This window comes from Coenobita brevimanus, chromosome 8, assembly GCF_032717465.1.
Source record: "Coenobita brevimanus isolate Jiangsu-jjx chromosome 8, ASM3271746v2, whole genome shotgun sequence".
Lineage (NCBI taxonomy): Eukaryota > Metazoa > Arthropoda > Malacostraca > Decapoda > Coenobitidae > Coenobita > Coenobita brevimanus.
In genome coordinates, this window is record NC_136961.1 from 8261996 (window position 1) to 8274417 (window position 12422).

The 12422-nt window shown below is 42.1% G+C and overlaps 1 protein-coding gene across 1 annotated transcript in view; it reads left to right on the forward strand.

The window, feature by feature from the left end:
* LOC145406402 (lactosylceramide 4-alpha-galactosyltransferase-like) overlaps nucleotides 1-2864 on the forward strand; it is a 73573-nt gene extending 70709 nt beyond the window's left edge. The window contains exon 7 of the mRNA XM_080277563.1: nucleotides 2712-2864. Within this exon, the coding sequence (XP_080133689.1) occupies nucleotides 2712-2864 (153 nt within the window). The remainder of the gene's footprint in view (nucleotides 1-2711) is intronic.
* The last annotated feature ends 9558 nt before the right edge of the window (nucleotides 2865-12422 follow it).

The following is a 12422-nucleotide window of genomic DNA, read 5'->3' on the forward strand; positions in this document are numbered from 1 at the left end:
GATAGATTAATATTTTCATAAGTTTCATATTGGATGATAGACGAATTGTGTAATCACTTTGTATTGGATGGCAGTTTTAAAATATATTTGAATTGGATGATAAATGAATTTTGTAATCACTTTATACTGAATGGTAGGTTTGTAATTGATGAGAAGCGTGGGTGGTGAACTGAATGAAGGGAAGGCAATGATTAATTATGTGTGTGTGGATGAAAGGATACGAAGATGTGTAATGGATGCAAGAGCTTATAGAGGTTGGGGGAGTGGACTTTCTGACCACTACTTGGTGGTGGCCAGAATCAAGATCCAAGTAAGATGGAGAAATAGAAGAAAGGAAGGACGGGAAGAAGGAGTATTTGTAAAGAGAGTGGAAAGGTTACAAGAAGATGAGAAAAAGGCAGAATATAGGAAAGAAGTGTAGGAACGATTGAGTAAATATGAATTAGAGCAAATGGGGGACGTGGAAGGTGTGTGCAAGATATTCACAGAAGAAATAAGTGCAGCATGTGATGTGGTGTATGGGGTAAAGAGAAGACGGAAGGGGGTGCAAGAAATAGCATTCATGGTGGAATGAAGAAGTGAGACAGGCTGTGGCACAAAAGAAAAAAAACATACAATGAATGGATGAGAAATAGGGGCGTATAAGAAGTTTAGAGGCGGAAGAGAGAGTTATATGTAGAAAGGAAGAGAGAGGTCAAAAAGATTAGTTTGAGAGAGTAAGAAGAGAGTGGATGAGGAATTTGGAAGGAATTTGAGTGTAAAGTGGAGGGACTGTAAGAAAATGTTCTGCAATGAGGTGAGGAGAGTAAGACAGGGTGACAATGAAGTTAGTAGGGGAGCGAAAGATAAAAATGGTAAATTACTAGTGGAGAAGGGAGAAAAAGTGAGCAGATGGAGAGAACACTTTAAGGAATTGTTGAACATAGAGAATGGAAGTAATGCGAGTATAAGTGGCCGGGGAATGGGTGAGAGAAGGAAGGAGGTGAGAAGACAGGAAGAAATCAGTAGGATAGAAGTTGTGGAAGCAATGAAGAAAGTCAAATTGGGGACAGCATCAGGAACTGATGGAGTGTGTGGTGAAATGCTGAAGCATGGGGGAGAGACAGTAGTAGAATGGATGTGGAAGATGTGCAGACTGGCCTGGGAGGAAGGTAGAGTCCCGGATGATTGGAAGGAAGGTATAATTATTCCCTTGTACAAAGGAAAAGGGGAAAAAGAAGTGTGTGACAGTCATAGGGGCATTTGTCTTCTTAGTGGAATAGGAAAAGTGTATGGTAGGATACTTACTGACAGAGTTAGGGAAATAACAGAGGAATTAGTTGGAGAAGAACAGGGAAGCTTTAGGAAGGGAAGAGGTTGTGTAGATCAGATATTCATTCTTAGATCTTTAGTGGAAAAGTTTCTAGAGAAGGGAATGAAGTTGTATGTGGCCTACATGGATTTGGAGAAAGCATATGACAAGGTGGATAGACAAGGGTTGTGGAAAGTATTAAGAATATATGGAGTAAATGGGAAGTTGTTGAATGCTGTGAAGAATATGTATGCTGGTGCGAAGTCTGCAGTGCATGTGGATGGTGAACTGAGTGAATTTTTCCTTTTAAGGTTGGGTTGAAACAGGGATGTGTCATGTCTCCATGGTTATTCAGTCTGAAAATGGATGGGGTAATAGAAGAGATACAAGGTAGGGCAGTGGATGTTGGAGTGGCCCCAGTGAGAGAGAGTAGTGTTTGGAAACTCCCTGTATTGTTGTTTGCAGATGATAATGTGTTGTTAAGTGAAGACGAAGGGGAGCTGCAAGGCTTGGTGGATGAGTTTGGGAGAGTGTGTAAGAAACGGAACCTAAAGGTGAATGTAGGGAAGAGTAAAGTGATGGTCTTTGAGAGACCTGTAGTCGGTGAATGTACAGTGAGGTTGGATGGTGAGGAAATGAAAAATGTGAGTACGTTTAAGTACTTGGGGAGTGTGATGAGCAAGGATGGAAGTATGGAGGGTGAAGTGCTTGAAAGGGTACAGCAGGGAAGAAAGGTTGCTGGTTCCTTGAAAGCAGTGATAAGAAACAGGGAAGTGAGCATAGAAGTGAAAAAGTCACTACGTGACAGTATTGTGATACCAACTCTAACGTATGGAAGTAAAGCTTCGACTTTGTTGGAAGGACACAAGTCAAGAGTAAATGGAAATGAGTTATTTAAGAGGAGTCTGTGGAGTCACATGGAGAGACAGAATGACAAATGAGGATGTAAAGAAGCATTGTGGTGTGGATGTGGATGTGATAGGAAGCGTTAGGAGGAACAAACTGAGGTGGTTTGGCCATGTGGAGAGGATGGAGAGTGAGAGACTGACGAGGAGAGTGTATGTGAGTGAGATGGAGGGGGAGAGAGGAAGAGAGAGGCCGAGGATGAGATGAAGGGATGGAGTGGAGAGGTATATGAGAGAGGGGTGTGTGAGTTGGGAGCATGGCAGTGAAATGGCGGGGGACAGGACGACGTGGAGGCGATTTGTTTGTGTGCACCCAGTACGGGATTAAGGCATCTGGCAATAGATATATGGATAGGATGATAAATTTTGTAATCACGTTATGCTGGATGATAGGTTCGTAGTTAGATTGTACTGGATGAGAGTTTTGTATTAGTTTGTATTGTATGATAATTTTGCAATTAACTTGTATAAGATGGTAGATAAATTTTCTGATCCGATTGAGTTTTTGTCCACAGAGGTTCAGAGATGCCCACGTTCTGCACTTCTTCAACAAACTAACTAAGAATGAACCAGTGAGGGTGGACAGCGGCAGTGTGTATGAAGTGGTGGCAAGGAGGAACTGTCCTCTGGTCTATCAGCTGGCCACTATGCGTTCCAGGACCTTCTAGATTCCTCAGTTTGAAGCTGAGGGGTCCAGCTTCAAACTCACGAATAAACTTCAGGGACTTCTCGCTGAACACTTCCCACAGCTGTCACTTAGAATTTTATTTAAAGCCCAAACAAACTATTCAAAACTGTTTGCTTCCGTTGTATTCTGATTTGGACACTGATGCCATCTACATGTGGACCCTTCCTGCTCTGACTTGGCCAATCTGCATTGCAGCGCCTTCTAGATTCTTTCTTCGAGCCACTCCAACAACCGGCTATTCCAGTTTGCACACTATGTTGTTTAAAGTTATTTAGATTTGAACACTTCTTAGATTCTTACTTAGACCCTCTCCATCATCTTTTAGACTTGCCCATTGCATGCTGACGTGGTCACTGTGCTCTTTGGTGCCTTATACGAGTGGACATTTCTCTCTTTCAATTGGCCAATTTGCATTACAGCAACTTTTTGGTCCTTACATAATCATGCCTGTTATATTCGACTTAGCCATTATTCTATTTGGCTCTGCCTTGATTTGGACACTTCACGCTTCACCAACCAACACTCTTTCACCTTCTGGAAAATTACTTAGACCCACATGGACACCTAGATTTGCCCACTGTACTCTGATTTGGCCATTGTACTCTTTGACACTTTCTAGATTCGAACATTTCTTGCTTTGACTTAGACATCCCATATTCCATCACCTTCAAGAGCCTTACTAAGACTCACCCGACATCTTCTATACTTTGCCACACTGCTCTTCGACACCCAGACCTTCATCACTAAGTCAGATTCCACACTTTCTGCACTTTTTCGACATACTATATTCTTTCCCCTTTATTGTTTCAGATTCTCGTTCTATTTTCAGTTTATTTCACACAGCTCATTGGCAGAAAAAGACAATACAATGTTTTGTTTTTATTCCATAGCATTTCTCTGTGACTAGGCCCATCCTCTAGTGTTAATCTATGGCTACAACTCAGCAATGAAGATATATGACAATTTTAGGCCAAGTTAAAAAAAAGAGAACTAAGAATGAACCAATGATGATGGAATCACGGTGTTTATGACTTGGCTGCATTAAACTTGTTTATCTTTAAGTTATTGAGGTAAGAACGAGTCTCATTGGTTTCGGTGTTCAGTTTGTTTTCACTTGAGGGAACTAGGTCACTCCCACAACTTGAACATTAAGATGTGGTTGCATGAAATTTGATAAGCATAAAGTTATAAATTAATAAAGAATTTCCTCGCTTACTATAGTCTGTTTTCATCGAACAGAACTTGATCACATGCAAAACCTAAATACCAGATAATGGTTGCATGAAATTCGATGATCCTCAGGTATGACGCAAGAATGAATTTCCTGGGTTACTTTGGAAGGAATTTGAGTGTAAAGTGGAGGAAATGCAAGAAAATGTTCTGGATCAAAATTAAAGAGACTTAGACAGGGTGCCAAAGAAGTTAGCTGGGGAGTGAAGGATAAAAATGGTAGATTCCTAGTGGAGAAGGGAGAAAAAGTGAGCAGATGGAGAGAACACTTTAAGGAATTGTTGAACATAGAGAATGAAAATAATGCAAGTATAAGTATGGCCGGGGACTGGTTGGAAGCAGAAGGGATGTGAGAAGAGAGGAAGAAATCAGTAGCATGGAAGTTGTGGAAGCAATGAAGAAAAATTAAAATGGGGAAAGCCCCAGGAATTGTTGGAGTGTGTTGTGAAATGCTGAAGCATGGGGGAGAGATAGCAATAGAATGGATGTGGAAGATGTGCAGATTGGCCTGGGAGGAAAGGAGAATCCCGAAGGATTGGAAGTCAGGTATAATTATTTTCCTGTACAAAACAAAAGGGGAAAAAGAAGTGTGTGATAATCATAGGGACATTTGTCTTCTTAGCGTAATAGGAAAAGTATATGGTAGGATACTTATTTACAGAGTTAGGGAATTAACAGAGGAATTAGTTGGAGAAGAACAGGAAAGTTTTAGGAACGGAAGTGGTTGTGTACAGTAGATCAGATATACATTCTTAGATCTTTAGTGGAAAAGTTTCTAGAGTGGGGAAAGAAGTTGTATGTGGCCTTCATGGATATGGAGAAAACATATGACAGGGTGGATAGACAAGGATTGTGGAAAGTATTAAGAATATACATGAGAAGTTATTGAAGGCCGTAAAGAGTATGAATGAGGGTGCCAAGGCTGCAGTGCGTGTGGATAGTGAATTGAGTGAATTTTTCTATCTGAAAGTTGGATTGAAACAGGGATATGTCATGTCTCCATGGCTGTTTAATCTTTACAAGACTGGGGTTATGAAAGAGAAACAAGGTAGGGCAGTGGATGTTGGAGCAGCGCTAGTGAGAGAGGGCAGTGTTTGGAAATTCCATGTACTGTTGTTTGCCGATGATACTGTGTTGTTAAGTGAAGACGAAGGGGAGCTGCAAGGCTTGGTGGATGAGTTTGGGAGAGTGTGTAAGAAACGGAATCTAAAGGTGAATGTAAGGAAGAGTAAAGTGATGGTCTTTGAGAGAAATGAAGTCAGTGAATGTACAGTTAGATTGTATGGGGAGGAAATGGAGAATGTGAGTGTGTTTAAGTACTTGGGTATTGTGATGAGTAAGGCCCCAGTCACACTACAGGTACGACTTATCGCAAACCACCTGCGACCTGTATGTCGTGGGTGGTTTTGGTGAGGTTTACGGCCGGCCTTCATGTGTCTCGGTCTAGCCGCGGGCCACCATGGCGACCAAAAAATCGTCGTGAGGTTTTTCGTGCTGAATGAAAAACCTCCCCGTGACCATCGATGTCATGGCACGGAACCGGCCTAGATCGCTACATGAGGTCGCGGTCTAAACTGAGACAGGACGCAGACCGGCCGCTGTTTGTCGGCAGCCTGCCAACGACCAACCGGCTGTCTTGACCTGTGTATACCTGGCCATTGTCGCCGTTCAGCCGCCCACTGGACGGAAGCTGGACGGACACTGGACGACCACCGGTAGCCGATCAGTGGCATGACTGCTCTGAGACCTCCGTGGTCGGGGACTGGTTTCGTGATTTTCAGGTTTGTGACAAGTTGTACCTGCAGTGTGACTGGGGCAGAAGGATGGAAGTTTAGAGGGTGAAGTGCTTGAAAGGGTGCAGCAGGGAAGAAAGGTTACTGGTTCCTTGAAAACATTGATAAGAAACATGGAAGTGAGCATGGAAATGAAAAAGCTACTACATGACAGTATTGTGATACCAACTCTAACGTACGGAAGTGAAGCTTGGACCTTTTTGGAGGGACAGAAGTCAAGAGTGAGAGCAGAGGAAATAGGTTATTTGAGAGGAACATGTTGAGTCACATGGAGAGACAGAATGACATATGAGGAAGTGAAGGAGTGTTGTGTTGTGGATGTGGATGTGATAGGAAGTGTTAGGAGAAACACATTAAGGTGGTTTGACCATGTGGAGAGGATGGAGAGTGACAGACTGACGGGGAGAGTGTATATGAGTGAGGTGGAGGGGGGGGAGAGGGAGGGGGAGGCCAAGGATGAGATGGAGGGATGGAGTGGAGAGGTATATGAGAGAGGGGTGTGTGAGCCGGGAGCAGGGCAGTAAAATGGCGGGGGACAGAGCGACATTGAGGCGATTTGTTTGTGGCCACCCTTTACGGGATTAAGGCGTCTGGCAATAGATAGATAGATAGACTTTAGACATTTCAGCTTAACTTGGCCCAGATTTTCTTTCTCTGGCAGCTTAATTCACGTAACTCAGTTGCGATAAATGACAGTACCTCAGTTCTACATCCTTTCCATAGACTTCTTCATGATTAGTTAGTACCAGTTTGAATTTGTTGTTACAACTGAGAATTCAATATCGGGAGGGAGCAGTTTTAGGCCAAGTTAAAGTACAAAAGGAATAACCAACACCCTCTACATCTGGCCACATTGAATTCCAGAAACTGAAATTGCAATTACAATAGAATCCCTTCTTGACTTGGCTGGTCCACGCTGTAACATCCTCCACACTCGGCCTCTTCACACTCTAACATCCTCTATACCCTACTCTTCTCACTCTAACACCCTCTACACCCTACGCTCCTCACTGTAACATCCTCTACACTCTACTCTTAACATTCTATCACCCTATACACTCGACTCTTAACAGTCTAACACCCTTTGCCCTTTACTCTTAACATTCTAACATCCACTATACTCGACCCTTCACACTCTATCACCCTGTACACTACACTCTTCACACTCTAACACCTTGTACACCGTGCGCTTCACAATCTATCACGCTGTACATTAGACTCAAACACCCTGTACTCTCTGTTCTTTACACTCTAACACCCTGTACACTCTACTCTTTACACTCTAACACCCTGTACACTCTACTCTTCACACTCTAATATCTTGTACACTCTACTCTTTACACTCTAACGCCCTGTACACTCTACTCGTCACACTCCAACACCCACTACACTCGACTCTTCAGACTCTAACACCTTGAACACTCGACCTCTTCCCAAACACCCTGTACCCTCGACCCTTCACACTCTAACACCCTCTACACTCGGCCTCATCTCGTTTCCACACGTTCTTGAGCTGGTCGCCCTGTTTCATTCCAAGATAATGCAGTGTCTTGCTATAACTTAGACCTTATACACGCTGACACCCTATAGACATGGCACTTTATACTTCAACAGATATACTTTGTTCAGTATGATGAAATAAACCTGGATTAAGACAGGAAAGAAATCAACTAGCACTGTCAATACTACGTCGAGAATATAACTCGGGACTCTCAAATGAGAGCAAGGCAGCTCTCATTTGAGAGTCTAGGGTCCAATATCAGTCACAGTTTTGGCAATATATTTGCTGATGTTTCCTGTGCTAATGCAAGTTTATTTCATCACAGTGATTTGCCGGATGTGTTTTGGGGTATTATTAAAACGGAGTTGTTTCCTCCATTCCAGGCCCACGGTAGGTGTGGGGTACATTGGTTACAAGTATGTGGCAAGGTGAGAAAGCTTTAACGTGGTCTTGGCACAGTGGAAAACTCCTGGCTCTCATTGGAGAGTCCAGCGGTCGATTCCCGACACTATATTGGTAACATGTTAGTTTATACCCTGTTTACTCTAGCTAGGTGTAAAATTCTCAACCTTCCATCTTCAATGCTTTGCTATTACAAAAAGTTATCTTTAGAATATGGAGTAAGTTTTAAGAAATGCTTTGGGAAAGATGAAGAGCAAGTAGAACGAATATTGTGTTCTTGTGCCACTGAGCTACTTGTAATTGGCTTCAAAGGGACGATAGTCTCCGTCATGTTAAGTGAACGAACTACAGAATTTGCCACTGCATGCCAAACTCTTTTACACTCTGTTCAGTTTAAGTAGGCATAAAATTGCATTCTTCACATCTCGAACCTTGAGTTGTAAAAAGAGATTAAAAGTAGCATATGGTGCTCATCGCGAAGGAGTGCCGTGAAATGGTTGCTGGCCATAATAATGTCTAATTCTGATACTGAGCCACGGATAATAGGCTGCAGAAGGGAAAAATAGAAAAAAAAAATTTCCAGTTAAAGTAAATGACCAATATATCTTCACTTGGCCTTATTTCTTTCTAACACCTTCTACATGTGGTTACTTTACACTCCGACTCCCTTTAGACTTGATCATCATGTTTTAACACCCTTTAGATCTTGCCATACAGAGTTCTGATTTGTGTCAAATATACGGTACGTTTGTCTTCAATCATATAACTATAAAACACATCACATCTGACAATAAATCAAGGTGATTGTCAATGATAAAATATCTGTGAACTGTTATGGAGGTTTCTTTGTCCTGTTATTGGTTAATATCATTTATAAACACTCCTATACTCCAGGGTTGCCTGTTCCTGGAGATCAGGTCTCCGCAGAGGTGATATGTTCGTGACTACCCTTTGTCGGCTTAAGGAGTCTGACTAGTTACACAGCTTGTTTTGGCCTGAGACTCACCTAGACGTGAGCTCGGCGCACTGCTGAGTGAAGCCATCCATGTCCTGCAGTCCATCATCCTTCTTTAAAGGAGGAAAGAAAAAGCTAAGGATCATTTGCACAGTCAGGCAATGAAACCACCTGGTCGTATTGGGTACCGCCGCTAAAAGGCGTCGCTCTCCACACCTGCCACACTATCAGGTTAAACACCAAATAAAAAAAAACATGCACATGGAGAAGCTGTCTGTAATTTTGTACCTGATTATTTGTCTTCATATTTCTGAATTTATCCTACCATAATGGAGGGACGGATTGTTTTCACCGTATTCTTATCGGTATAGGAGTCTCCGTAACATCTCCTACTAAACGATTTATCATGCATTTTAGGACAAACCATTCTCCTGTATTCTACTCATATCTGCTCAGTACCAGCAAATACCATACTCGAGGATATTCTCCCACCCATGGTCGGGACAATGGTAGCATTCTTTGTCTTACAGTAGGCAATTGTTCAGCAGAGATAGAGTAATGATAGACTGTTTACAATGCCATCAACAACCCTCTCATAGTCAGGACTACTCTAGCACTCCAGCTAACATACTACTACTAGTACTACTACTACACGTAGTAGCAGTGCTAGTGGTAGTAGTAGTAGTAGTAGTAGTAATAGCAGTAGTAATTGTAGTAACTTGTTATTGTTGTAGCTTTTTTGTTGTTGTTGCAGATCCAGGTTCATATAAAATGTGAACCCGGTAGACTGCAGGCTAACAATACCTTCTCCTGCAGTCTGCCATCCTTCTCTTCAGGGAAAGTGAGTGAGATGAGGGGCGTCATGTAACAGAACAGCTCCACCACCCGGCGTATCGATGCCACCACATGAAGGTGTCCCTGTCCAGCACCCAGGCCAACGCTAAACAGTTTTATTCAGCCCAGAGTGAGTTGTAGGAGCCTGAGACAGCGCCTTTTATAGAGGGGGTTGCGACAAGTGTGTTCCAGCTTACCCAGGACACATGAGCCACAGGTGCCGTGTTGCCTCTCAGTTGCATGGGCAGCAGGGGAGGGCAAACTGAATATCTGAAACACCTTTTGCTTTTAACTGTGATTATTTGAATTTCTTTATTAAATTTGCCTCGCTGTGTAGCCTGGGGGGCTTCTACCCGACGTGGGCATGGAAGAAGATGCACAGATTCCCAGAAATCCTCAGAGAAGAAAGGACTGGGAAATAAAAGTCTGTTGGGAAAACTGGAGAGTAAATGATGTCATTTGTGTTCAGTAAGTTCAATAATTGTGTATTTTATGAAAGATATTACTTGTAGTACTAACATTCGACTCTTAAAACACTTCTTTGTAATACAAATTAAATAATGTTTACGTTATCCGCAGCGATCTTATAACTTATGATCATATGCTTAAATAAAAAGTGTCATACCACAACAACAGACTTTACCATTGTGGCATAGAATGCTACTGGTATGCTTACTGATTCAGTAACACCAGCTTTGTAATTCAACAGCAATTCACATTATTTGTTTTTGAAAGACTGTCAAGAACTTGCTATGTGTTTTCCCAGTGATGGTATTAAAAAATCACACAAATGTGGTCCACAAATCAGTTGTTAGTTGTAAAGAACTTAATGAATATTTTTAAAAATACAATGAAAAATTTAGTATCAGATTCGACTACTTTGGGCAAGTTTATAGATTAAGAGGTACTCCATAAGTAACCATTGAGAACAAAATATAAATCATTACTTCACAGAAAATGAAACAGATAATAAATTTGTGAGAAAGCCTAAATGCAAATAGACCACAGCACCCACGCCACAGTTGTGCCTTAGCTTAAAGACCAAATGTAGAATCCACAATTGTGCAAAGAACATTTTTTTTTTTTTTAAGCATACGACCAATAGTGTGGTCACATCCTTTACAAGTACTGTTTAAGAGTGTACCGACAGCTTTTATGCAGTCATCCTCTTATGTTTTAATGTTATGTGAAAGGTACTGCAGAAAAAAGTTTTAGTTATGCTTTTTCTGTGTTATGAGGAGATCATTAGGGGGGTTACGTATACAGGGCAATTTCTTGCTATGGTGTCCTTTTACCAAACCATTCACTTTATATCCTCGTATTATCAAGCACTGTCTGTCATAAACGAGGAAGACAGTCATAAAATGAGATATGTACCATATCAATAAACAACGAAAACTAAACATTCTATCTAACTATCTATTGCCAGACGCCTCAATCCCATAAGCGGTGGCCGGATCAGCAGAGAGTGGGCCTGCACTCCTAAAGAAGAAAGGTTCGAATCCCGCTGGGGTAGGGAACAGTTAAAGGATTTGAATTTCATTAAAGCAGACTTTACTGATGTACTAAACGACAAGCCGACATGTCATAAAAATACCCCTGCCAATACCAATACACCAATCCTGAATGAGACAGTCCTAGCATGTATTCAGCTGGGATGGTGGTTGTTTATGCATAAGTGGTGACATGTGGAAGTGTATGTACAGTCAGGGAAAGTTCTGCATAACCCACTGTTCGGAGCATTGTTGGTCGACGAATTGTCACGAAGCAGCAGCAGACCCAACATGTCTGACTGTCTGGTAACTGTGAGTGGGAGGGAGGGTGGCCAGGGGTGGAAGGGTTTGGAGAGTTGCTCACGTCACAGTATCAATAGCCAGTAACAATGCGTCAGACGTATTCTCAAAGTGCAAAACCGGTATGTTGTTTGTATGGTATTGCACTGTTCTCTGAGTCTGCATATATAATATGCATTGATAATACATATTTACTTTCAAAGGTATGCTTCTTTGCCTCCGCTTTGTAATGTTCGATAGGAATGATAGTTACAGAAACTGATCTTATAATTTGGACTTCCCATGTCATTTTGTTTAAAGGAAAACGAAAAGTCTGTTAATCACTCATATAGATTGTTTTATTATTATTATTTTTTATTATTATTACACATTACCTCAGACTCTAAATTCGAGACGAATAATTACCAGAATAATACTGCAAATGTTTGTAGCCTGATGTTTGTAGTGGAATGACAGAGGATAAATACTTAAAGTTTATAAGAATATATATATATATATATCATCACCACCATCATCTGGACCTCATGTAAAGGACCGAACTGAAACTTAACAAATTAATCACTGGTGTGGGCGAGATTCGATCCTGGGCCCTGGCGCTTAATACGCGCGCACGTTACCACTGAGCCAAAGAAAGGATCCCAGCTTTGGCGCTATGCAACGTGGGCTTTAATACACCCCATTACATCCCTCTTTTTTCTCCCCTTGGTGATTAATTTGGTGAGTTTCGAACACACAAGGTAGCGTAAGCATCGGAGGCCACCACAGGGAGGCTGCAGACCTCACCGAAACAGCCCATCCCCGGGATGTAAGGACAGGGACGCTGTCTGCTAACCAAGGACCATCAAATTGCCAACCAAGCCCCGCCTCACGTCCCACCCCGCTGCCAACCAATGTAAAGGACCGAACTGAAACTTAACAATTTAATTACTGGTGTGCCAGGGATTCGATCCTGGGCCCTCGCGCTTAATACGCGCGCACGTTACCACTGAGCCCAAGAGAAGATCCCCACTTTGCCCCTAGGCAACGCGGG